Here is a 26,739-nt window from a genome sequence, read left to right on the forward strand (position 1 = left end):
CTAGGGAGGTCACACGTCAGTGTTGCCGCAACAATTAGGGTAGTTCAGAGAGTGGTCTGTGATTGTGTAAACGGAGAAGGAGCTAGGGTTAGGAATGCTTCGTGTGGATGAGAGATAGATAGATAGAGAGAAGAGAGAGAGAGAGAGAGAGGTTGTGGGGTTTATTTTATTTTCTATTTTTCTATAATTATTAAAATACTAAAACAAATAAAAAAATATAAAAAATAATATTAAGGGCAAAATAGTCCTTTCAATTTTTGCAGGACCAAAACCAAAGGAAATTCTTGATTTTGGACCATCCATGCAAGTTGAAATTTTTTTGGACCCTATCCAAAGTTTTTTGAATACCACAGGGACCAATTTTGCAGTTTTGTCTTTGAATAACAAGCAAGCTAATTGTAGGAAAATATATTACTAATGCACAAAAACAAACTAGAGATTAGAAATTATAAAAACTTAAAAACTTACAGCACAACTGTACTGATGGTTTCAGGTTAATTGGTTGCAAGATTTGATCCTATTTAAAAACTTACCAACCATCAACAAAACGAAGAAGAAGAAAAAGAAAATTAAGATCTAGTACAGATGTCAGAAAAAGAAGCAATGCCAAATAAAAAAATAAAAATAAAAGCAAGCTTCTTTTTTGTCATTGCCTTGCTCTTATGCTGCTTTAGCTGTAATACAAGCAATCGAGAGCTTTGAAAGCAGACCACATAGTTGAAGATATGAACCAACTCCCTCACAGATCCTCATATGTGCAAATCCAGTTTCCTGCAATTTTTTATAATTAATAAATAACGTTTTTTAACTTTTTTTTATTATAAAATTAAAGTTGTTACCTTCATGAATTCCAGTTTCAGATACTCTGCCATGTCATAATTCTTTATGATTCTGAAAAGGGTAGTGATGATATCAGTTGGTGAATATCCCAAATCATAAAGCTGCTTCAGACCAGAACAAGCATCATCAAATTTCCCTTCTACAACATTCCGGACCATATTTTTCACATGCAAAGGATGAGGCTGATCACACACCTGAAAACCCAATAAAAAAAAAAGGCGTTATTTTTAATTGACATTTTTAAAAAGCAGCAATAAATCATTATTTGAATTTGTGACCTTAAAAACATTTTCTTGATTCACAAATCGAAATCCAGTATAAGTTGCTTGTAAATTATTCAAAGCCTGTCGCATATCACCATCAGCAGTAAAAATAATCGCTTCAAGCCCTTCTGGGACATATGCCACCTACATTAGTAAAGTGATGATATCAGTAGGGGTAGAATTGGAAAAGATTTTTAAAGTAATATAAAGGGTTACCTACCTTTTCTGCATCAACCACAACCATGAGCCGACCAAGGATTTCTTGATCAGATAACCTGGAAAATCGCACAAGGGCACATCTACTCTGAATGGGTTCAATTATTTTTGCTGATGTGTTGCATGCAAGGGCAAAACGGGTAGAGTTTGAATATATTTCCATTGTTCTCCTCAGCGCTTGTTGTGCTCCAGATGTCATGCTGAATCAATGATCCCCAAATCGAAGGTTAAAATGAAACTTATGAGAGAATAATATAAAAAATGATGTTGAAAGATGAAACCCTAGAACAAGATACCTGTCAGCTTCATCCAAAATGATTACTTTGTGCCTTCCAGGGGGTAGAGTGACTTTCTTCTGTGCAAACATCTTAATTTTGTTTCTCACAACATCAATACCTCTGAAAGGAAAAAATAGAAAAGAATGGTGAGATTGAAAGATAGGCAAACAGATTGAAAAATAGGGATGTAAACCAGAATTAGCACAAAATGCAGACCTGTCATCTGATGCATTAAGCTCTAAAACTCCCTCTTTGTAATTTGGTCCAAGTAACTCATGAGCAAGAGCTAATATGCTTGTGGTCTTACCTGTTCCAGGAGGACCCTGAAAATGCATAAACGGAGTAATGCTCAAGAAAGTATATTACTCAATCAAGATAAACTATGCATGTGTCCACACTACACTATGTACAAATCACTCTACTATCAATCGTTAATGATTGGGTTTAGATAAATATATGACTGAAAAATCAATGTGGTATACTTCATAGCAATTGATTGTTTAAGAGAATAAAGTATGGCAGAAGAAAACCAGTCCATTGAAGGATCTCATAAGCATTAATTTTAAGAAACGCTGTTACTTGGATCAAAAAAGACAGCTTCTTTACTGGAAACATGAAACAAAACCACCAGCTAGGCATTATGATTCCAAATATAATCCATTTTGATATATTAGATTCAAACATATACACCAATGTCAAATTCGCCTTAAGGAAACCAGAGGTGAGTTGAAAGATTGGAAAAGAGAAAACGAAACAAGTTGAGGTGATGATAGATCTTTGATAAAAGCCCTAAAAGTGAATGTAAAGCTACTTAAGCGGATCAGTTTAAAATTTGTTATAAAACTTAGTGAATGAGTTCAATATTCCTAGCAACATACAGAAAACAAAAGAAAATGTAAATCGATTTTAACAACTCTTTCGTTCATGTGCATCTGTAAATGAGTCCACTGCAATAAGCAATTTGACCATAAGATTAGGGTTTTCTTACTTACAGCTAAGATGAGATTTGGCATGTTACCATCGTGCGCAATTACTTGAAGCCTGGAGACGGCATCTTCGTTCCCAACAATGTCTGCCACTTTTGTAGGTCTGAACTTCTCAACCCATGGAATTTCGTAGCCATGGCTTGATGACAAGGAAGCTGATGAAGAAGCCATAGAAATCTGTGGTCAGGGAAATCGGACCTCACTACTGTAAGAAACCCTAGAGAGTTCAAAATGGAGGGAAAATGGCAAGGAGAGGAAGTATAATATACCCTAACTTTTCTCCCCTTTCCTATTGAAACTTTTTAAGTTTTGGCACTCGTATTACGGTTGTGTTCTTTCCACCCCCTAATTCGATTTTAACTAAAAAAATAATAAATTGCAGAAATGGTCCCTATGGTTTGGTCTAATTTCTTAATTTTGGTCCTTAAATTTAAATTTTGATAGGTAATGTTAAGGTTGTAAACGAACTGAACGTTCGGCGAACCGTTCATAAACATTTTGGCAGGAAGTTCGTTTATGTTCATTTATTTAAAAATGAACGAACATGAACACAAATTCTCGTTCGTTTAGTTAAATGAACGAACATGAACAACGGTTTCGTTCATTCATAAATATTTGTTTATGTTGTTCGTTTACGTTCCTTTATGTTTGTTTGTTTAAGTTTTTTTTTTAAGTTCATATATCTTCAATTGTTTTTTATTACATTACTGTATTATAGTTCGTTTATGTTCATATATGTTCAATTGTGTTTGTTTATTTTTGTTCGTTTATGTTCGTTTAGCATGTTCACGAACATAAACGAACGAACATGAACAAGAAAACTCCGTTCGTTTATTTGTTCGTGTTCGTTCATTTGTTCGGCTAACTTAAACGAACGAACATGAACAAGTCTTTGTTCGTGTTCGTTCGGCTCGTTTATAGCCCTAGGTTACATCAATGCGGTTTGTGAAAATTGCACTTTAGTTTCTTGGTAAAAAAATCATTATATAATTTAAACGAACAAAACATTAAAAAAAATATTTAAATAAAACTTCAAAAATATTAAAAGATTTTTAAACCATAAAAACAAAGATAAATAAGTAAAGCAAAAAATAAAGAATAATAATAGTGGTATGATTTTATATAATTTAGATAATTGATTTAAAAAATAGAAACTAATTTTATAAATAATATATAATAATTCAATTAAAATAAAGATAAAAACAATTATTTATATATATATATATATATATATATATATATTGTTAAAGGAAAAAGAAAAAAGAAGAAAGGGTAATTTGGTCTTTTTATATGGAATATGACCTAAAATGCAATTTTCACAAACCACATGAATTTAGCCTATCAAATTTTAAACTTAGAGACCAAAATTAAAAATTCGACAAAACCACAAGGACCGTTTCTTTAATTGACTCATAGAAAAATAGGAGGTGTTAGTGTTTGGTTATTCCATAAGATTTTAATTTTAGGGTAAATTGTAAGGAAGTATAATAAAATTTTGATTTTGATACCGAACTTTTAATTTTTACAATTATGTCATTATATTTATAATTTTGTTGCAATATTAACTAAATGACCGGTTCTCCTTGTTCTCCTAGTAATCACTTTTCCCAAATTGCAACAGAGTCACTAAGTTTACCAAAATTTCAATTTTGACACCGAGTTTCAAATTGCAAGAAAATCACTATATTACCACCAAATTTCAGTTTTGACACCGATATTTTTTTTTTCTCATTTATGTCATTACATTTACAATTTTGTTGCAGTGTCAACCAGTTGAGCGATTCAGGAGATGTTATTGTGGTTTAGAAGCTCAATTTGTACAACAAATATATGAAGGTCGATCCAGAAGTTCAACTTCACTTACAAGTCAGGGAAAATGGCATAATCAGTATTCCAGGAGATGTTATTATGGTTTAGAAGCTCGATTTGTACAACAAATAAATGAAGACTCCTATAAGGTCGATTTAGTGGTTCAAACTAACTAAACATCTCTTGGATCGACCTTGTATGGTCATCATTTACTTGTTGTACAGATCGAGCTTCTAAACCACAATAACATGTCCTAAAAGGTTTAGTACGCACTTTGCACTGACTTTTAAATGAGTTTGAACCACTAGATTGACCTTAAAGAAATACTATATCGAATAAAACATTAAACATTATAATAATGTCACTAAGATGGTATTATAGTCTAGCATGAAGCTATGCACATACCCTCACTATACCGAACCATGTATATACCAAACCATGTACATACTGGACCAAGTGTATACCAAACTAAGGCATGTGTACCGAACCACAGAAAGTAACAACTAAAGTACAAGGTGTCATTACAAAAGTATTAAAGGCTATTTGAACCTAGAGTAATATAACATGTACCACGACGTGTGACTGATGGACCCTTTTACTATCAATAAACAATTGTCAAACGGCTAGTAAGTACACAAGAGTGTACCTTCAGGTATATGACCATTAATGTGACACGATGGAAAATCTGCTCGGTACATAAAGAGGTTACCACCTCCTAATATCGACTATAAATAGGTAACCAATACCACTTTACAAGGTATATGATCATACGTACTCACTCTATTGAGCTCCACATAACTTACGACATATTTTCTTAAGGTATTCACTAACTTTATCATCGAAGCGTTGGTCCAAGATCCCCTCCCTGCCAATCATCTTACGAGTTGTTTGTTATCTCTATGTTTATTGATTGTGAAGGAATCGTTAACTCGTATAATAGATGAAAGGTGAACCTGGGGGTACAACAATCACTTAGGCTAAAAGGGTGATTATGCCATTTTCGCTGACTTTTAAGTAAGTCCGAACCACTAGATTGACCTAAAAAGATAAGTGAAATTGGGTTCAATGCAAACCTTATATTTCATATATCTTTTTAGGGCAACCAAATAAATGAGCTAAAAGAAGAAAGGCTACAACCAAATCAATGACATGACAATATTGTGATGTGGAAGTCACGTAAGATCTTATGTGGTAGGATTGAGTTTCAAATATATGGTTTTGTATTGAACGCAATTTCACATATCTTTTTAGGCCGATAAAGTGGTTCAAACTCACTTAAAAGTCAGCACAAAGGGCGTACTCACCCTTTTAGGTGACATTTTTTATTATAATGTTTAATGTTTAATTCTTGTTAGAGTATTTCTTTAGGAATGACATCTAAGATCAATTTAGTTGTTCAAACTCACTTAAAAGTCATTGAAAAATACATACTCATATTTTCAGGAGATGCTATTATGGTTTAGAAGCTCAATATGTACAACAAGTAAATGAAGACCCCTACAAGTTTGATCCAGGAGATGTTTAGTTAGGTTAAACCACTAAATTGACCTTGAAAGGGTCTTCATTTATTTGTTGTACAGATCGAGTTTCTAAACCACAATAACATCTCTTGAAATTATGACTATGTCATTTTCGATGATTTGTAAGTGAGTTTGAACCGTTGGACCAAACTTTCAAGTATTTGTTGTACAAATCGAGCTTCTAAACCATACTAACATCTACTGAATCGCTCAATTAGTTGACATTGCAACATACTTGTAAATGTAATGACACAAATGAGAAAAAAAAAATCCGATGTCCAAATTGAAATTTTGTGGTAATATAGTGATTTTCTTGAAATTTGAAACTCGGTGCCAAAATTGAAAATTTGGTAAACTTAATGACTTTGTTGCAATTCGAAAAAAATAGTTACCAGGTGAACAGAGAGAACGAGTCATTTGGTTGCTATTGCAACAAAATCGTAAATATAATGATATAATTGTGAAAGTTAAAAATTCGATGTCAAAATCAAAATCATCATACTATATTATAAATGAAGCATTTTTTCTTTCACCACATTCATTTGAAACTCTCATGCATTTTTTCTTTCACCGCATTCATTTGAAACTCTCATGCATTTTTTCTTTCACCGCATTCATTTGAAACTCTCATGATTTTTCAATTTCTTTTTAATAATGATTATAAGTTGGTTAATAAGATTAAATAAATATCAAACCTAAAGTGTAATGATATATAAACTAAATTTCAATATTAAAAGAATATCTTTACTTCTACTTATAAAGTTATGTTTTTTTAACTTTTTATATATTATACTTAATTTATTAGTTTTAATATATTGTTGGATGTAAATCGTTATCATTTTAAAGCTATAACTATTGAAAAATTTATATAAATTATTTAAATTATAAACTTAAATATAAAATTACAGGACCAACTTAAATATAAATTTTAGTTTAAATTAAACAACCTAAAAAATATTTTGTAAATAGTTAAAAGATAAATTGTAGTGTATTTCTAATAATGATTATAGTTTGGTTAACAAGGTTAAATAAATATCAAACCTAAAGTGTAATCATAAATAAACTAAATTTTAATATTAAAATAATATATTTATTTCTACTTATAAAGTTATGTATTTAACTTTTAAGATATTATACTTAATTTATTAGATTTAATATGTTGTTTATGTAAACCATTATCAATTTGAAGCTATAACTTTGGAATAGTTTGGACAAAATACTTAAACTGTTAATTTAAATATAACATTACATTGTCAACTTAAATATAAATTTCAGTTCCACATAAAAAAAACTCAATGAATATTATGTGAATAGTTAAAAGTGATAAATTGTAATGCTAAATGCAAAAACTAATTTATAATATCAATTTAACTAAAATATTTCCTAAATATATTTGTATAATTGTTAAAAGTTTTCAAATAAGTAGCTTAAAATAACTTACAATAACAATAGCTAAAAATAACTCTATATAAATGATTATATTGTTACATTTAAAATCAAAAAACAATGCCTAATGTTTTAAATAATTATAGTGATAGAAATTAAAACGTTAAGAAAATAAATTAACAATAAGTCATATATTATATTTAATTTTATTCATGAGTTACTCGCGGATAGAAGTCATTCAAACGGTTGAGATTATACAGTTATAATAGATGTATATATTATCATATAATTCAAAATAATCAATATATTATATCAATTTAGTATACAAATTATGACTTTAACTTTTTAACATATTATAGTTAATTTATTAGTTTAAGTATGTTGTCGTATGTGAGCAATTATCATTTTAAAGTTACAACATTTGTATAATTTATAAGTTGATGCAAAATAGTTAAATTATTAATTTCAATATAATATTAAACAATTAACGTAAATCAAAATTTCAGTTAAACTTTGAAAAAAAATCGAGAGACTATTTTCTAAATAGTTAAAGATTATAAATTATAGTGTTAAACCTAAATTGTAATCCTAAATTAAAAATAAAAAAAAAAAAAAAAAAAAAAAAAAAAAAAAAAACTATTTTTTGTAATCATTAACAATTTTTAAATAAATAGCTTAAAAACTACTTACAATAATAATAGTTAAAAGTAATATTATATAAAAAAAACTATAATATTTTCTTTAAAAACAAAAACAATGTTTTTTGTTTTAAATAACTAGAATCATAGAAACTAACAATATTCATCAAATAAATTTTAAAAACATTAAATTTATGAAACCAAATTAAAATAATCAAGAGTTTCAAAATACGTTAATTTAAATAACTTAGAACTACAATAGTTAAAAATAAAATTATATACAAAAGTTATATTGTTGTCTTTAAAAACAAAATAATGTTTGATATTTTAAATAATTACAGTGATAGAAATTAAAATCTTGAGCAAATAAACTTTTTAAAATTAATTAATCATAACAACAACTATAAATATCATTAAATCATATATTATATTTAATTTTATTCATAAGTAACCTACAATTAGACGTCATTAAGACACTTAGGATTATACGATTTTAAAAGATATTTACATTATATAATTCAAAACAAACAATGTTTATATAAACTTATTATAAAATTTATTATATAAAAATTAATAACAATTTCATTGATATATTTAAAAAGCATATATTTTTAAAATTTTCAAATATATTGTTGTATTCTGTGCAACGCACGAGTATTCGACTTGTTATTTGTCCTTGGGCCAAAAATTGGAAATTGATTGATTTGGAATTCCAAAAACTAAAATCATACCGTATATAGGTTTAAAAAATAGACAAAATTGAAAAAATAGTCCCTGTGGTATGCAGTTTTTTGGATTAGTGGTCCTTTTGGCCATGTTTGTACGTAAATTTGGTCCCTCGTAAAATTGAAATGACTGAAATGCCCTTCTGATATATTGTTTTATGTTTTTTTACCTAATTTAAATGAAAAAGAAATCAATTAATTAATTTGGGCCCACATCTCTCTCTCTCTCTCTCTCCCCTTTGTTCTAATCAACCCTCTCAAATAAACCACTAAAAACGGAATGTTTTTGATGATCTCCACCCTTAAATAACCCCTCATTGTCGACGATTCTTCCTCCCCCCCCCCCTCTCACCACATGACTTTCGTCTACTTCCTCCTCCCGCACCGTCGCCGCCTGCTCCTTCCCTTCTTTGCCCTAACCCGTTTTCCCTCTCATCTTCGCCAATAGGCCTTCTCCTTCCCTTCTTTTCCCTAAATCCTCACATGAACTCACCGATTTCTCTCCATCAGGCACCAATGACAAACTTTAGAAAGCACAATTATTTTTGCTTGGAATTCATCAATATAGCTCCCGCAACCCGGTTCGTGTTCTTAACTCTTGTAAACAAACCCCAAATCCACTGCAACCTGGAGAAGTTTTTTGTTACGTTTTTTAGAACTTGAACAGAGAAGGGGAATCGATGCTTGACCCAGGACGTTCGGTGGGAGCACGTGATGACGCCATTACGGGTGCAGGTGTTGGAGCATTGTGCTTCTTTGACCGGAGACTAACCAATGTGGGTGGGGAACTCACCGACTCTACAACAAGTTTCATTTTGATTTTAGGCTAGAGCTGTGATGTTTCCCCTTTTTGTATATGGAAAAATCAATCCCAAAAGTGGTTTGTACAGGGGTGGGGAACTGTTGAGAGATGAAGGTGAAAGAATGGTGTGATGTGTCTGATCGTAAGTGCAACAGGTCGGTCCGGTGTTTGATATTTGGTTTCATCAGCATATATGTGTATGTGTGTTGAATCAAGTTCACCAGTCTGTGAAACCTCATAACAAGTTGAATCGATGTGTGCAGTTTGTTGAACGATGTGTTGTGCGATGAATATGATTTTGAGATCTGAGAACTTAGGATTTTTTTTTTCAGGGTTCATCAATGTATGTGTGATCAATGTATGTATGCTGAATAATAGTTCATCTTTGTGTCTTTTTAATCATGGCTTTTTCCTTGATCAGATTTCGACACTACCTCATCAGATTTGGGTTCATCAGTGTGGGATGATAACGGAGAGAGAGAGAGAGAGAGAGAGAGAGGTGACCCCACTTTTTTAATTATTAAAATAAATAGAAAACAATTAGATTTTAAAAGAATGAAAGAAAAATGAAAAATAAATACCCCAAGGGCATTACAGTCATTTCAGTTTACTAAGGGACAAAAAATGCAACGAAACTACCTCAAAAGGACCACCAATCCAAAAAAGTCGTGGTTTGGACTAAAACTCCAAAAAAATGCATACCACATGAACCATTTTTGCAATTTTGTCTAAAAAATAAGATGCGCATTCAATGCAACTGATTATATAAGAGTGAAGCAGATTACAAATTTGTCCTAGATGGACATTCAATGCGACTGATTATATAAGAGTGAAGCAGATTACAAATTTGTCCTTGTGGACTTTATTTCCACTTGGTATCCCACGAAGTGCCATTGCAAAATCAAAGAAAAAATGGATGTTAAGCCGATATGATAAAATCAAAGCTACAAACATAATTTGATAAATTGATTTCATGGAACCTAGAATTGAATTAAAACCAAATATTAAAAACACAAAGGTTGTTATTGCTTTTTGTAAACTAATTTTTAAGAATTTTTAAATTGCCAAAATAACCATTGTTATGTTTGAAAAATATAACAAACTTGTTGGTTTTATTATTATTATTATTATTATTATTATTATTATTATTATTATTATTATTATTATTTTACAGCTACCTTCTATCTAAGGTCATTTCCAATGCATTGAACTTATATAAGTTCAATAGATTGATACATGTATATTTCATTCACTATATACAACTTTACCTATTAAACTCCACAATTCATTAAACTCTATACAATTTAATGGATTGTCATATTATTTGTCATTTCTTTTTTACTTATTGTTCTTTTTAAACAGTTAATTAGCACGAAATTAAAATTAAAAAACTATAGTTAAAATTAACATTAATTAAAAATAAAAAAAATACAAATTTGAAATAAAAATTATATATATATATATATATATATATGTGTGTGTGTGTGTGTGTGTGTGAGAGAGAGAGAGAGAGAGAGAGAGAGAGAGTATGTGTGTGTGCGTGTGTGTTTGTGTAAGGAAAGAGAGTGTAGACTTTAAGGCTGAAGGGATTGGTGCCACAGAAACCACACTCCCTTCACTGTCATATATATGTGACATGTCATTTTCTACCATACAAGTGTGGTTTTTTGCCACACCCAAGGAGTGATACCACACTTTTATTTTCTTTATTTTTTTTTGTTTTTTAAATAATTTAATTTAATAAAACTTATTTTTTAATAAAAAAAACCTAATTTTTCATTACTTGAAATTAAAAAAACATTACATTGCATTACTAAAATAAAAAAAAACATACATGAATTAAAAAATCTTACAAACTTAGAAAAAAAATTACACAAATAAAATAACTAAACCATACTACATAAAGTCGTACCCCGAGAACTCGTCTTCTGAGTCATCCGGTGGATCCAAATTAAGATTAATGTTTTGAATCTCGTTAATGTGTTCCACCAAGTCCGTGCGAAGACTGTGAAATGTTTCAGTACAACGTATCTCTGCTCTCCGGTTCATATACTCTTCGCCATCAAATTCTATTGGTTATGTCCCGGGTGTGATTTCTTCCTCATCAAACGCACATATCGCTATTCTTTCATCTCCAATAATCATGTTATGCAATATGAGACATGTATACATGATTTCTTGAAGTTTTTCCTCGCCAAAATAAATTGCTAGTTTTTTCAATATGAACCAACATTTCTTAAGAACTCCAAAAGCACGCTCAACGTCCTTCTTAATTCTTTCATGAGCTCTCTTGAATTTTTTGTCTAGAACCATGTGGACACATAAATGATTTAACAAACACAACATACTCATGATAGATTCCATCGACTAAATAATAATCATACTTATATGGAGTTCCACGCACTTCAAAAGAAGAATCTGGTGCAAATCCATCGTATATGTTGTTAAATATAGGTGAACGATTAAGAACGTTGATGTCGTTAATCGAACCAGGATAACCAAAAAAAGCATGTCAAATCCACAGATCCTTTGATGCAACGGCTTCAAGTATGACCGTTGGATGACCATGATCACCTCGGGTAAATTGTCCATGGTGTGAGGTAGGGCAATTTTGCCATGCCTAATGGAGACAATCTAAACTTCCTAGCATTCCAGGAAACCTATGCACACTAGCATGATGAGCTTGCAATTGTAAGATGTCATTACATTTAGGCTTACGTAAAAATTTTGGACCATAAAACTGAATCATAGTTCTGCATAAATAGTGGAGATTATCTCGTGCGGTCCTAGCAGACATCCTAAGACTCTCGTCCAACGCATCAGGTGTAATGTCATATGCTAACTGACGAAGTGTAACATCCCAAATTTCGAGGCCAAAAATTTCATTTTTTTTTAATTTAACATGTAATAAAGCGTGTTACTAAAACATTGTCAAAGTTACATTAATTATAAAACATAAGGTTATGTCTCAAAACAATATCATCGGAAACAAGGAAAATCAGAGTACAATCCCAGAAAAATCCAGTGCGGAAACCATGCGTGTGATGCGCCGCTACGCCGCCGGCTCTTTCCCCGTTGACGAAGAGGTACCTGAAACCACAACTCAAATTGTAAGCACGAAGCTTAGTGAGTTCCCCCATCATACCACATAACATATAATATCATCAGTATCTTTCAACCGATAACAACCATCGGTATCTTTCAATCGGTAATCATCATCGGTATCTTTCAACCGGTAATCATCATCGGTATATTTCAACCAATATTGGGGACTATCTCACCCCCTATCGTTAGCATACAATAACGAGATATGAACATACAGTCTGGCATAACTGGGTACTGACCTACCCTACTGTCCCAGAGACCGATGTCAGGGAAAACTAATTCCTACTACACACAACATATCATAAAGGCATATCTCACAACCAAAGCACATAACCAAGCCAAGATAATTATCACGAAGACAATCATCTACTGGATACTCCTTTTTGGTGGGTTGGCATTGTGGCCTTAGACCCACTCCTACTGGAAGGTAACTCACCTCAAAAGGTTGGCTGTTGAAAAGCTGACCCACAAATGTCCGACTGCTGCTCCGGTGATCTTCCGGGTATATTTCCATAGAACACTTAATCAGACATTGATACTATTCCCAGGGTAAAATGACTATTTTACCCCTGACCGATTCCAAACCAATGTAAAGTCAAAGTCAAAGTCAACTTCCAGTTGACCCGGCTCGGCAAGTTGGCTTGCCAACTCGTCGAGTCCATATCCATTCAATCGTCCTTACTCCCGTCTCTACTCGTCGAGTTAGGCATTGACTCATCGAGTTCTCTTCCTAACTGATACTCAATGGTCCTTCATCCGACTCGCCGAGCTGTATGAACAACTCGTCGAGTTGGTCTTCATCCGATGAACACTCTAGACTGTGACTCGCCGAGTTGTATGAACAACTCGTCGAGTATGTTCTTGAGGCAAGAAGATTGTTGTGGACCCGCCGAGTCAGGGCATTGACTCGCCGAGTCCCTCCATTGCTGAGTCTGGATTCTGACTCACTGAGTCCACCTATGGCTCACTGCTCTACTCACATACTCGAAAGTGGAAAAATCGGGGACTCGCGACTCGACTCGCCGAGTCCGAAGAACAACTCGCCGAGTCGCATACATGCAATCTCTATATACTTGATTCTGCTTGAATCTAGTGCATTCCATTCATAGATATGGGTTCCTATGGCTCGATTAACACGTAAAGTTTCTAACTTTACGTGTATATAATCATCAATGTGGATTTTAGGGCTCAAAACACACTAAAAGGGGTAGATCTAGGGTTTTCATGCAATATGGGCCCATAAAAGGTATTAGATCTAGGCTCCTGGAACTCGAACATAGCCAGATCTAGTGGCTATTCAACCCATTAAGATCCGTATACTACTATCAATCTTGGAAATGGTTCAAAGATAGCTTTAATGGTGTTATAATGGATATTTGAGAATAGAAACAAAATAGCTCCGAATTGTACCTCAATGAACTCTGGATTAGGTCCTAGATCCTTGCTCTTCACCTTTTCTTTTGGTCTTTCCTTCCTTCTCTTCTTCAACCTTTAAGGAACAACCACAAAAACACTTCAAATCACAAAGGAGAGGGTTAGGGTTCGGTATAGGATGCTCTGAGGGTGAAGGAGACTAACTTGGGGCGCATAAGGGGGGTTTAAATAGGGTGCAAACCCCTGAAATTAGGGTTTCTTCCAGACTGGTGGACTCGCCGAGTCGCCAACTCAAACGTGCTCAATATCTCGTCCCTACTCGGCGAGTCTAGCCTACGACTCGCCGAGTCCAAGGCTAAAAATGTAAAATACTCAAATAAATCATACATACCAGGAACCAGTGCTACACGAAGTGCGGTCGTGCATTTTTGTAAGGGAGTGAAATCGTGTGTACCTCTAGCATTGTAACGTTGTTGGAAAAAATTGCACTCCCTCATTACATATTCAACTATACATTCGTATAGACGTTTGAACATTTTGAAGCGCATACGGAAATAGTACCCTTGATAAGTGACATTCTCTTGAAAGTAATCTTGTACCAAACGTTGATTGGCTTTTTCAAGATTTCTGCAAATATATCTTTGTGTTCTCCGTTGAGAACTTTCAGTTGTGTTATTGCATAAAGTATCATATGTTTGTTCCACCATTTAAGCAGACGCAACAGGGACATCAAAAATAACTTGAAATTCTTCAGAAGAAGAAGAAGATGACATTTTGAGAGAGAATGGTGAATTTTTTTATTAAATTTGAGAGAGAAGGGTGTTTTTTTGTTTGAAAAAAAATAAAGCGTATGTAGTATAATTTATAGGAAATAAAGGAAAAAAGAGAAAGAATATATATATATATATATATATATATATATATATATATATATATATATATATATATATATATATATATTAAACGGTCGAAATTTTGACGGTTCAACGATTCCATCCATCAACCAATCACATTGCACGGCGAGAAAGGCCACACTGCGGCCGAAACCGCAGGAAACCGCACCCAGGGGGAGGTGTTCGTGGTCCAGGTGGCAAAACCATGATTCCAAACCACGCCCACTCCGTATAGCCTAATGGGGATTGAACTCCCTATTTTATTGAATCCTAGTAATTTTCCCACAATGGAAATTTTGAATTTAATGAGATTAAACTCTCCATTAAACTTCCATTCGAGATGGCCTAAGGTTCAGTAGCCAACCTATTTTCCATGTTTTGCACTATTGGCCCATATTTCATAATTGATTATAAATTTGGTTAGAATTTAAAATTTTGTTACAAATTCATCCAAAATATAGTTTTTTTATAAATTTATTTTTGTACAATTTTTTTTTAAAATGGTTTGTAAGAGTTTTCGAACTTTAAATAAAAAATTACAACATTTTCTTAACTTTTTTTCTATCTTTTACATTGTCACATATACATCAACAAACCAACTTTTCTCGACGATTTGTACTGACACTTAGATTTGATGAAATAACAAATATGATTTAAAATTGGAGGAGATAATAAAATAACGATTAGCAGTGACAACAACGATAAAGACAACATGCAATAATAACGATTATTGGCTAAAGGTGCAACAACGGTCTATGTCGAAGGAGAAGAAATTTGTGGAAGATTGTATGTTTAACTATCTATAAGACTTGTTTTCTAAAACATATTATACCATAAGAGTTATAAATCGCTATAAGAAGAACATATAAGATAAAGCCTTGAGATGTTTTAATCTGAGAAATATTATTCAACAAAAGATAATTGAGAAATGTTGTAGTTCGTGTGATGTGGATTATGTGGATATAAAGTTTGTTGAAAACGAAGTCCGTATGAGAAAGTTATAGCTATTTGAAGTTTAGATGAAAGTAGGTTGTTATTTTGGAAAAGTCAAAATCAACGATCAATTTTTGACCATCATGACGTGAAAATATGTTTGTCACGGTGTGACAATAAGTGTGTCACGACGTGAAATATGATAAGTCAACGAGACACGTGTCTGGAGAGTGCAACACGTGGCGAAACTGGTGTTTAATAGGTTGTCACGACGTGGCACATCTATGGTCACGACGTGACCAACACAAATTATAAATATGTGCATTTTTGGTGTTATTTGGAGGATTTTGACACGTTTGAGTGAAGATGCTACCCGAGAGTCGTTTACGAGACATTATACTGGTGGAGTTATACCGATATATGTGAGATACGGGCTGAGTTACGAGATCGTAGAGGTATCTTTTACCCCGTTATTGAGTAATTATTATATGTGATAGTTATCAGGAATTGTTAGACCTTGGCATATGTTACGAGTGTTCGTGATATGATGTTATTACGAACCTGTTGGTAAGATTTGTGAATAAATCTTACAGTGAGATAGTCGGGATTGTAAGGGTTGTAAACCCTAATTTATTAAAGATGTTTGATGTGGTAGATTTAGTTAACGGCTTACGAGTTAAGCCTATTGTGGTTATATTATTGTGTTAATGGGTTTGGTGACAAATAGTCACAAAGTATTGTTAATAGTGAGTTATGGCAAGTTCTTAAGAACTTGATAATTGTTGCTTAGGTATTGGCATGTGGTGAGTTAGATATGTGACATCCCCAAAATCACAGCCAGAAAAGACTGATTTTGTTTAAAAATCAGAGTAACATTTTAAATAAAAGTGTTGCGGAATTTGTCCCAAAACAAAATATGATAAATATTTATCAAAAGCATTTCCATAGAAATGTATTTCATTAAAAGACTTGGGATGTCATGTTCGTACAGATCAAAAGCATAAACAGTACAATATAAGCCTTACTACATTATTTCATATCTACATTCCTATATCCGTAATCACTCGTCCAAACATCATATCTATGCTCAAGCGCCACTACCTGTAATACATAAAACTGAGTGGGTCAGGCTTGGGAGCCTGGTGAGCACATAGGGTTTTCAACCCACAATAAATAAGTTTATTAATTTCATCAATCAACAATAACCCGATTACCCGTTCCCGTTATCCTCACTTTACGTCCCTAAACACTTATCATAAGAGACCTAGCCTAAGGATCATTATCGGGACGGACACTACTGCTAAGGGGATTCCTCAGCAATAAATGTCCTAAAGGCAACCATGTGGGGGATGGAGTACACCGGTGAACACATCGTTCACAAACACCTACAGGTTGCGAGCCTGCTAGTGTTCCAATGGACTGTCTAGAAGAGTCCGTGGTTGTCATACATACTCCGCTGGATGACAGAATCAACAACACCAACATCGAGACCTCTCATCATTTTATCACACATCACCTATTACATCTACACATGTTTTACCCCAACATTTTCGTAGATATAAAATACATATACAGTTTAAATCATTAAAAACATGTATAACAATGTTCATCCGGCATAGATAGCAAGTATTCAGATAATATGCACATATAGCACGTAATTTATATAAAATACTTCATATCTATGTGTAAGCTGAAAGTAACTATGCACCCACTTGTTAAAGTGATGATTCCAAAATCGGGCAGCGCTTGCTTCTAACGGTTCTATTTTCCTTCGACGAAACCTAGCATTATTATCGCTAAATTTTAGTCAAATATTTACCGTGACCAACTATTAGTCTTAGTATTATTATTATATAAGCGTTAAACAATATTTTCCAACCACTATGTACAGACAGGGGCCAGACATAAAACATCGGAGGGCAGGACTATTTTGGCATATAGCACTTATGAAATCCAACAACCCTATGCGGCCCTTTAAACCAGATTTCCCGTACCGCGAGTAGTTAAAAAAAATATTATAACGACACTTATATAAGTTATAATAATAGCTCAAATATTTATTATAAGTTCATAATAACAATACTAATTTTAAATATAAGCTATATTAAAATAAGGTAAGCATAACTTACTTACAAGAGGGTTTTAGCTAGGAGTTGGGCTCTGCAGGGGCAGAACTTCGTCGCTGAATCTTTCTAAGAAAGATTCGTGCAGCGCTTCAGCGCTCACCTTACTATACTAAACTATAGAAAGAGAAGTCGAATCACGAGGGACCGAAATGCTCGGGGGATAAGGAGAGAAAGACTATTGAATCAAGAGAATGGTGCAAGAAATATGAGAGCCCAATGCTCTTATTTATACTAATTGAATTTTCAAAAACTACCCTCCATAATTACTTAATGACCTTTTAGTTATATAAACAACTAAACACCCCTCTATAAATACTATTTTAAATAGATTTAATGATATTTGTACTAAACTAATGTCGAAAGAACTCAACATTAGTCTTATAATGACCGCATCGTCGATACCTTTCTAATGATAAATACATATGTATATATATGTGTACGTATACATGATTTATACTTTATTTTAATACGTAAATATGCTATTATAATTTGTAACTCGTTCATACGAACTCCGTTTTTGACGTTCTTTATATCCACACGTAGGTGGAGACGTACTCTACAACTTTCGTTTAGACTCCGTCGGCTAATTTTGACTTTATTTTTAAAGTTATATTTTTAACAGGCCGAGACAGGATTGGTCTGTTTAAAATCTCATAACTTCTTCATACGAAGTCAGATTTGGGCGTTCTTTTTATGGACACTCTCAGTTTAACATATTCTACGACTTTCATTTAGATTTCTAAGGCTAAAAGCCGCTCTATCGTAAGTTCACTATTTACGCTTCCCGGTGTCGCGCCGGTTCCGTCGTGAAACTTCGACGGGTCATAACTTCTTCGTTATAACTCGGGTTTCGGCATTCCTTATATCCCCGAAATCCTTGTTTCGACCACTACAACTTTATGTAAAGATATCGGGCTTATCTCACACTTGAATTTTGACGCTTATTTTTATTCTTTATTAATTATACATTTATAATTAAATAATAAGCACATAAATACACATAATTCACATAATACTTAAATATTTCATCTTTATCACTTCAAAAAGAGTTACAATAGTTGACATAGACTATTACATTGTCAAAAATGCTTAGCCCCGAAACCCGGGCGTTACAAGATAGCAGAGTAAGTCAAGGACCGAAGTTGATATTGCTAGCTAACTAGATGAGTAATGCTGCTCTAACACCTGTTGTTTGTGATAATTGTGCGTTACAATATATGAATTATATTGTAGCATATATGATTAAATATCATATTCGTTGATGTTATGGTGTTATAGAAATACATATGTACCACATGATGGTATATTTATATGTACAAGTGAATCAAATGAGAAAGTGGTGTTGTTGATGTGTCACGACTGACACATTGATATTCTCTGATGTGTCACAGATTGACACGATGTTATTCGTTGACGTGTCCCGCACTGACATGATTTTATTCATTGACGTGTCGCAGGGCTGACACCATTGTTATTCATTAATGTGTCACAGGCTAACACTGTTGTTATTCGTTGATGTGTCACAAGATGATACTATTGATATTCATTGATATGTTACGAGCCGACGAGACGGTCTTTGTGGTTATCGATGGATAACATTTTATAGTTTGCCTGTAAAGTTATTTGATACTTTGTAAGATCTCTTATGATAGATTTTCGTGATTTTAATGGTTGATGGTTTGTTTGATATAAGCATGTGTTATTTATGTGGTTATGTGATACATGATATTGTTAGTTATTGGGACTCTGTTTCTTGGATCGAAAAACTTGTTCCTGAATCGAATAATCTGTAAGGAAAATGTTAGAAACAAACGCGACACGGTGGCTGAGACTTGATTTCCTTAACCCGATTCACCGTCTATTCCCAGGGTGCAACAACTGTAACAGATTATACTGCTGGATATGACTAGTTGCCTGAAAAAGTCATCGGAAAGAGTTGCAGAGAAATGAGTATTTGCATATGTGTGTCGAAGGAGGTAGCAATGGCAAGAAAGTTACAGTTTAGCAAAAATGTGGGTTGCCTGTAAATCTTTGTGGTTATCGATGGATAACATTTTATAGTTGCCTGTAAAGTTATTTGATACTTTGTTAGATCTCTTATGATAGATTTTCATGATTTTAATGGTTGATGGTTTGTTTGATATAAGCATGTGTTATTTATGTGGTTATGTGATATATATCTTATAAAGCTAGCATTTTTTCTTTCACCACATTCATTTGAAACTTCCATTCATTTTTCCTTTCACCACATTCATTTGAAACTCCCATAACTTTTCAATTTCTTCCTAATAATGGTTATAAGTTGGTTAATAAGATTAAATAAATATCAAACATATAGTGTAATAATATATACACTAAATTTCAATATTAAAAGAATATATTTACTTCTACTTATAAAGTTATGTTTTTTAACTTTTAACATATTATACTTAATTTATTAGTTTTAATATATTATTGGGTGTAAACCATTATCATTTTAAAGCTACAACTTTTGAACAATTTGTATAAAATACTTAAATTATAAATTTAAATATAACACTTCATGATCTACTTAAATATAAATTTAGTTTAACTTAAATAACCCAAACAATATTTTATAAATAGTTAAAACCGATAAATTATAGTGTCTTTCTAATAATGATTATAAGTTGGTTAATAAGGTTAAATTAATATCAAACCTAAAGTGTAATCATAAATAAACTAAATTTTAATATTAAAATAACATCTTACTTCTACTTATAAAGTTATGTCTTTAATTTTGAACATATTATACTTAATTTATTAGATTAAGATGTTGTCGTATGTAAACCATTATCAATTTAAAGTTATAATTTTTGAATACTTTGGATAAAATACTTAAATTGTTAATTTGTAATATAACATTACAGTGTCAACTTAAATATAAATTTCAGATCCACTTAAAAAACCCAATGAATATTTTGTGAATAGTTAAAAGTGATAAATTGTAGTGCTAAATGTGAAAACTAAATTATAATCTCAATTTAACTAAAATATTTCCTAAAGATATTTGTATAATCGTTAAAAGTTTTCAAATAAGTAGCTTAAAATAACTTACAATTACAATAGTTAAATATAACTCTATATAAATGATTATATTGTTACCTTTAAAATCAAAAGACAATGTTTGATGTTTTAAATAATTATAACGATAGAAATTAAAACATTAAGCAAATAAATTTCAAAAAATTAATTAACAATAACAACAACTATAAATAACATTAAACCATATATTATATTTAATTTTATTCATGAGTATCTCGCGTGTAGAAGTCATTCAAACGGGTGAGATTATGCAGTTATAATAGATGTATATATTATCATATAATTCAAACTAATCAATATATTATATCAATTTAGTATACGAATTATTATATCAAATTTAATAACAGCGTTATTATTATATCTAAAAAAAACATATATTTGTAAAGATTTTGACTATATAGGTGTTTCTGCGCAACGCGCGGGCATTCGCCTAGTTGTTAGTTATTGGGACTCCGTTTCTTGAATCGAAAAATTTGTTTCTGAATCGAATAATCTATAAGGAAAATGTTAGAAACAAACGCGACACGGTGGCTGAAACTTGATTCCCTTAACCCGATTCGCCGTCTATTCCCAGGGTGCAACAACTATAACAAATTGTACTGCTGGATATGGCTACTTGCCTGAAAAAGTCACCGGAAAGAGTTGCAGAGAAAATGAGTATTTGCATATATGTGTTGAAGGAGGTAGTAATGGCAAGAAAGTTACAGTTTAGCGAAAATGTAGGTTGAGTCGTAAAATCCAAGATTCACACCCCCCTGTGTGCGGGTAAGAGTTGGAGTAAAACCATAGACACAAGTTTGTAAGCATATCATACATCCAAGCTTATAAACTCACTTGAGTATGGTCTTCCTACCAATGTGGGATTCATTCCCACATTCACCTCTTTTGATAACTTCTATTCTCAAATACCTAATTTTTAGTATTGATATCTCATTCACATATACTCCATTATTGACATACAATATATCGTTTCAAAGCTCTCATGGAGTAGAATACAAACCGACTTAGAGTTAATTATATATATATATATATATATATATATATATATATATATATATATATATATATATATATATATATATATATCCAAAGTTAGTAAAAATACACATATTTATCCTAAAATTTCCAACAGTTATCATAGTTGTTATTCACTAAGCCGTGAGACTTATTGTGTTTGTTTGTGGTTGTTTTGCAAGTTAGATGTGTTAGCGTCCGGTTCGGATCATATATTTGTGACCAGTACAATCCCTAGGGATAACTTCTTGTGCTATAGGGGTACCATTATACCTGGTATGAAAATCTATGAAAATCTGGGAGTTACAATCATAACAAATCAGGTTAGGAACTTCACAACATTGTACTGAATGAATAATAGTATAATACACGATCTACATTGTAATGTAATAAGCTAGTTATCTATAAACTCAAACCCTAAATGTCCATCTACACATTAGGATCGGGATAATTGTACTAGATTTGATAAAACCAACCTATAAATTTTGTAAATTATATCAACCGAAAAAAATCGGTAAGTTTATATTTTCTTTTATAAAAGTGTAAATGCTCCCAACGTTTTATCACCTAACTTTTGTTAGATAGGATGTCTCAATCTCGTTATTAAGTCATGAAAAGAAAATCTTCCCATATATGTATATGAAAAGGAAAAATCATCAGATGCCATAATTAAGAAGGTATTATAAGTCAAGTCAATCTAAAAATTAAATAATTAAGTGCTTCATATTTATGTACAACAAATCAATAATCAATCATGAATGTTTAAATGTTTTATCACTAGTTCCCTATCATAAAGTTGAAAGATTTGACAATAGAAATACAAGATATTTTTATAATTATATCAGTTGATACAATATACATATTAACTATAAAAAGTAGAACCGTTCAATTTGATACGTCTTTATGATTGCATATAAGCTATATGTAAAATAATAGTATAATTAATTGATTATATTAAATGCTTGAAAATAATAATAGTAGTAAAATGAATAGAATTGAAGAATAAAGTTGAATTGCTTCTAACGCCAAAAAGGTGCATCCATTCCATCGGCCAACCATAATTCACGAGCCACATGCAAGCGTAGAAGAATACATGTATAGATGATGTACCAATACTGGAGTCTGGACACCGGTTCTTGTTTACCCGCAAAATCAGTTCTTGTTTTCAGGTAGGGACACCCACACATCACATACCAATCAATCACTGTTCACACAACAAACAGTCAAAACTTTGGAAAATCCCTTTTATTTCGAATCTAATCCGACCCTAAAACCCCCAATTCTGTTATACAATTCTGCTGACAACTTCTCCGATTTGTTCGTAAATCAACACCCAACGGTTCAATAACGATGAACTGATCTGAACTTTGAAGGAATCAAATTCACGATTTAGGGTTTAATCCGTTACTGAAAAATGTTGGCTCCAAGTCCATCTGGCAACATCCCCGGTACGACTCCGCTGCTTTACTCCGTGGAAGATGATCGAGGCCGCCGGTCACTCAGGCGACAGAGTTTACGTGATGCCGCTCGGTTTTTACGGCGAGCAAGTAGCCGGCGGATGATGAGGGAGCCGTCGATGCTCGTTAGGGAAACGGCAGCCGAGCAGCTGGAGGAGAGGCAAAGCGACTGGGCTTATTCGAAGCCGGTGGTGATACTTGATCTCGTATGGAACCTGGCGTTTGTTGTTGTGGCTGCTGTCGTTTTGGTTTTGAGCCAGGATGAGTCGCCGACGGCGTGGTTGAGGTTGTGGATTGTAGGGTATGCTGTGCAGTGTATTGTTCATATGGTGTGTGTTTGGAGTGAGTATAAGAACAGGCGTGAGCATCGGTGGGCTGGTGGTGGAGAATCCGGTGAGAGCAGCGACAGCGTCAATGGGTCCAGAGGAAATGGCAGCCAGTATGTTACATTAGCCAATTTGACCAATAACGACAACAGGTATGTACTTTCTATCTGCAAATTCAACAATACGAATGATCTTCTTGTCTTGATTCAGTTTTAAATCATGAATCGGCTGTTTGTAGTAAGTATTGATGTCGTATCATTCTGATCCGATTGAAATGAATGATCCGTTTTGCAGTGGGGTGGCTAAGTATTTGGAATCTGCAAATACAATGTTTTCATTTGTATGGTGGATCCTTGGGTTCTATTGGGTTTCCTCAGGTGGGCAAGCATTGGCACAGGATTCCCCTAAGCTTTACTGGTAAAATTGACCTGTTTTTTTTTTTTTTTCTTGTTTATATATTTGTTAACTCAACTGCAGATGATTGATTGATTGATATTTGGAAACGCATTGCAGGCTTTGTGTAATATTCTTGGCATTTGATGTGTTTTTTGTTGTTTTCTGCGTTGCACTGGCATGTGTCATTGGTATAGCAGTTTGCTGTTGTCTTCCATGTATAATTGCTGTCTTGTATGCTGTTGCTGATCAGGTATAAATCAGTGTGTACTTCTGAATGAAGCATCATTTGGGTCTTAAAAGTAAATTAAGTTTGTTGCTGTTATAAAATATAAAGCAGGAAGGAGCAAGCAAAGAGGACATTGAGCTGCTGCCAAAGTTCACATTCAGGCGGGAAGGTGGGAAAAGTGATGATGAAATACAAGGAGGAGGAGGGGGGCTTTGTGGAGGAGTAATGATTGAACATGCTACAGAAACACCCATTCAACATCTTCTCTCACCTGAGGATGCTGTAAGTTTTTTTTTTTTTTTTGTCATTTCCTTGACTTTTATTTAACTTATATATATGAATGTTTCTTTTTGACTTAGTGTATATCAGGAAAATGACACTTTAATTAAGGTGTACTTGATTTGAGATGTGATGTGATGTGAAATGGTTAATGGTAAAAATGCAGGAGTGTTGTATCTGTCTATCTGCATATGAAGATGGAGCAGAGCTACGTGAGCTTCCATGTTGTCACCATTTTCATTGCAGCTGCATAGACAAGTGGCTCTACATCAACGCCACCTGTCCTCTTTGCAAATACAACATTGTCAAGAATCGCACCAGTGCTTGTGAGGAGGTCTAGTCTAGTAGTAGTAACAACATAATATTAAATATCATTTTCACTTGTATCAACAACGCCTGTTTCTTGCATGTTTGCTTTCATTTTGGCTCATAAATTATCATTCATGAAAACCCAATGTATGTGTGTGTGTGTGGTTTTCCCATTATAACATTTTTATGATATCCGCTATGTTTCAATCATGCACTCATAATTACGTTATTGGGACCGGTTACCAAACTCTTGACCCGAACCTGTCCTAAAAATTTGGACCCGATTGGAGTTGGGTCAGGTTTGGGTTCTTGATTTATAGGTAAAATCAGCTGCAAAAGATCTTCTTGAGTTTAGAATATGGATGTAGCCTAAGGTGTTGTTTGATGGAATGATGGCCTTTTAATTTTTCAATTAAGAGAAAGACTCCTTAACTTTTAGATTCAAAGCGTTTGATAGCCTCTTATTTATTAAGGGTGAGCATAATAACCGAAAAACCGAACCATAACCAAATTAACCAATATAACCGAACCATAATAACCAAACTGTTTTAAAAACCGTTTGTTCGGTTTCTAATTTTTGTTAACCAATAACAAATTGTTTGGTTATGGTTTTATAGGTTAACCGAACCATTATTAATCGAACCGCTAATTTTATATTTTAATACATAAAAATTGTGGATTATATATAAAATAATATAGTCAAACTTATTTAAGACACATTAAAATTTCAAAATATAATTCATTAATTCTCACTTATCAGGAGACGAACGTGCAATCAAACCATCAAAGGATGATCACGCAGATCATGCAGACACACACAATTTTCCAATCATGTATTGAGTTAGATTATTGATTAATGTGATAATTCTTAATCAGCTAATTCTATAATTCGTAAATATTATTCACAATTACTTTAACCTCCACACTCATAATCCTAATCGGAGGCTTCTCACACCGTTAATCCTAACTAAAGATTGTTTTGACTTTATAGTTTTATTCGAAGGATTTTTTTAATTTATAATCAAAAGTTCTAGGTAAGTTAAGTTTTTGATTCTTCTTCACTTTGTGATATATTAAGAATGTATTTTTTTTAAAAAAATTCTTTTTTTATTTACTGTATTTGATTTAATCACATTGAATGTATATGAGTGATTGGTTTTTTTTATATCCATATAACACGTAATATAAATGTTTAGTTATTTTATTTTATAGTTTTTTATTTAATCGCATTGAACGTGTATGAATGTTTGATTTTATTTTAATGTTAATATCGATTATCAATATATGAAGTTATTAATGTCAATTTTTTTTTTAATGTTTTATACTTTTTTTTTAATGTTTTTGATTTTGAATGTGATTATGTGTTATCTCACTTTAAGTATCAGATACACATTTTATTATATTGGCGCTGATGACTTTTTGTATTATTTTTTCATTTTTTATGCCACTATACTTTCGTCATTTATATTATTTTGAACATTATGGTTAACCAATATTAACCATTAACCAAAACCGTTAACCGACAAAAACCATTAATAATAACCAATATTAACCATACCCAGTGATTACCAAAATGCATTAACCAATCATAATGGTTATGGTTCGGTTTTGACCAATAACCGAACCAAACCGTCCCATACACACCCCTATTATTTATTGTCTCTTAATTGTTCAACAATCTCTTATCTTTTAAAAGAAAATGTTGTATCTGAATTAAAAAAAGAATTGTATTTTGGAAATATTTTAATTTTTTAACAACTTTTTTCCCTATTATT

At 32.5% G+C, this 26,739-nt stretch overlaps 2 protein-coding genes across 3 annotated transcripts; one reads left to right on the forward strand and one right to left on the reverse strand.

Moving 5' to 3' along the window:
- Nucleotides 1–415: 415 nt before the first annotated feature.
- LOC111920799 (replication factor C subunit 2) lies at nt 416–2,887 on the reverse strand. The gene is made up of 7 exons (XM_023916360.3): nt 2,590–2,887; nt 1,814–1,920; nt 1,616–1,717; nt 1,324–1,519; nt 1,119–1,247; nt 840–1,034; nt 416–771 (listed from the first exon to the last, which is right to left on the reverse strand). The coding sequence occupies exons 1-7, from the start codon at nt 2,752–2,754 to the stop codon at nt 661–663; spliced, it is 1,005 nt and encodes a 334-aa protein (XP_023772128.1). The 5' UTR covers nt 2,755–2,887; the 3' UTR covers nt 416–660.
- Nucleotides 2,888–23,030: 20,143 nt separating this feature from the next.
- On the forward strand, nt 23,031–25,174 carry LOC111920800 (E3 ubiquitin-protein ligase At1g12760). Of its 2 annotated transcripts, none has more exons than XM_023916361.3 (5): nt 23,031–23,906; nt 24,049–24,171; nt 24,268–24,400; nt 24,485–24,658; nt 24,822–25,174. In XM_023916361.3, exons 1-5 carry the CDS (start codon nt 23,386–23,388, stop codon nt 24,993–24,995), a joined length of 1,125 nt encoding a protein of 374 aa, XP_023772129.1. In that variant the 5' UTR covers nt 23,031–23,385; the 3' UTR covers nt 24,996–25,174. The 2 variants fall into 2 exon arrangements, with proteins under 2 accessions (XP_023772129.1, XP_023772130.1); XM_023916362.3 differs by having other exon boundaries at nt 23,035–23,906; nt 24,488–24,658.
- The last annotated feature ends 1,565 nt before the right edge of the window (nt 25,175–26,739 follow it).

This window comes from Lactuca sativa, chromosome 3 (genome assembly GCF_002870075.4).
Source record: "Lactuca sativa cultivar Salinas chromosome 3, Lsat_Salinas_v11, whole genome shotgun sequence".
Lineage (NCBI taxonomy): Eukaryota > Viridiplantae > Streptophyta > Magnoliopsida > Asterales > Asteraceae > Lactuca > Lactuca sativa.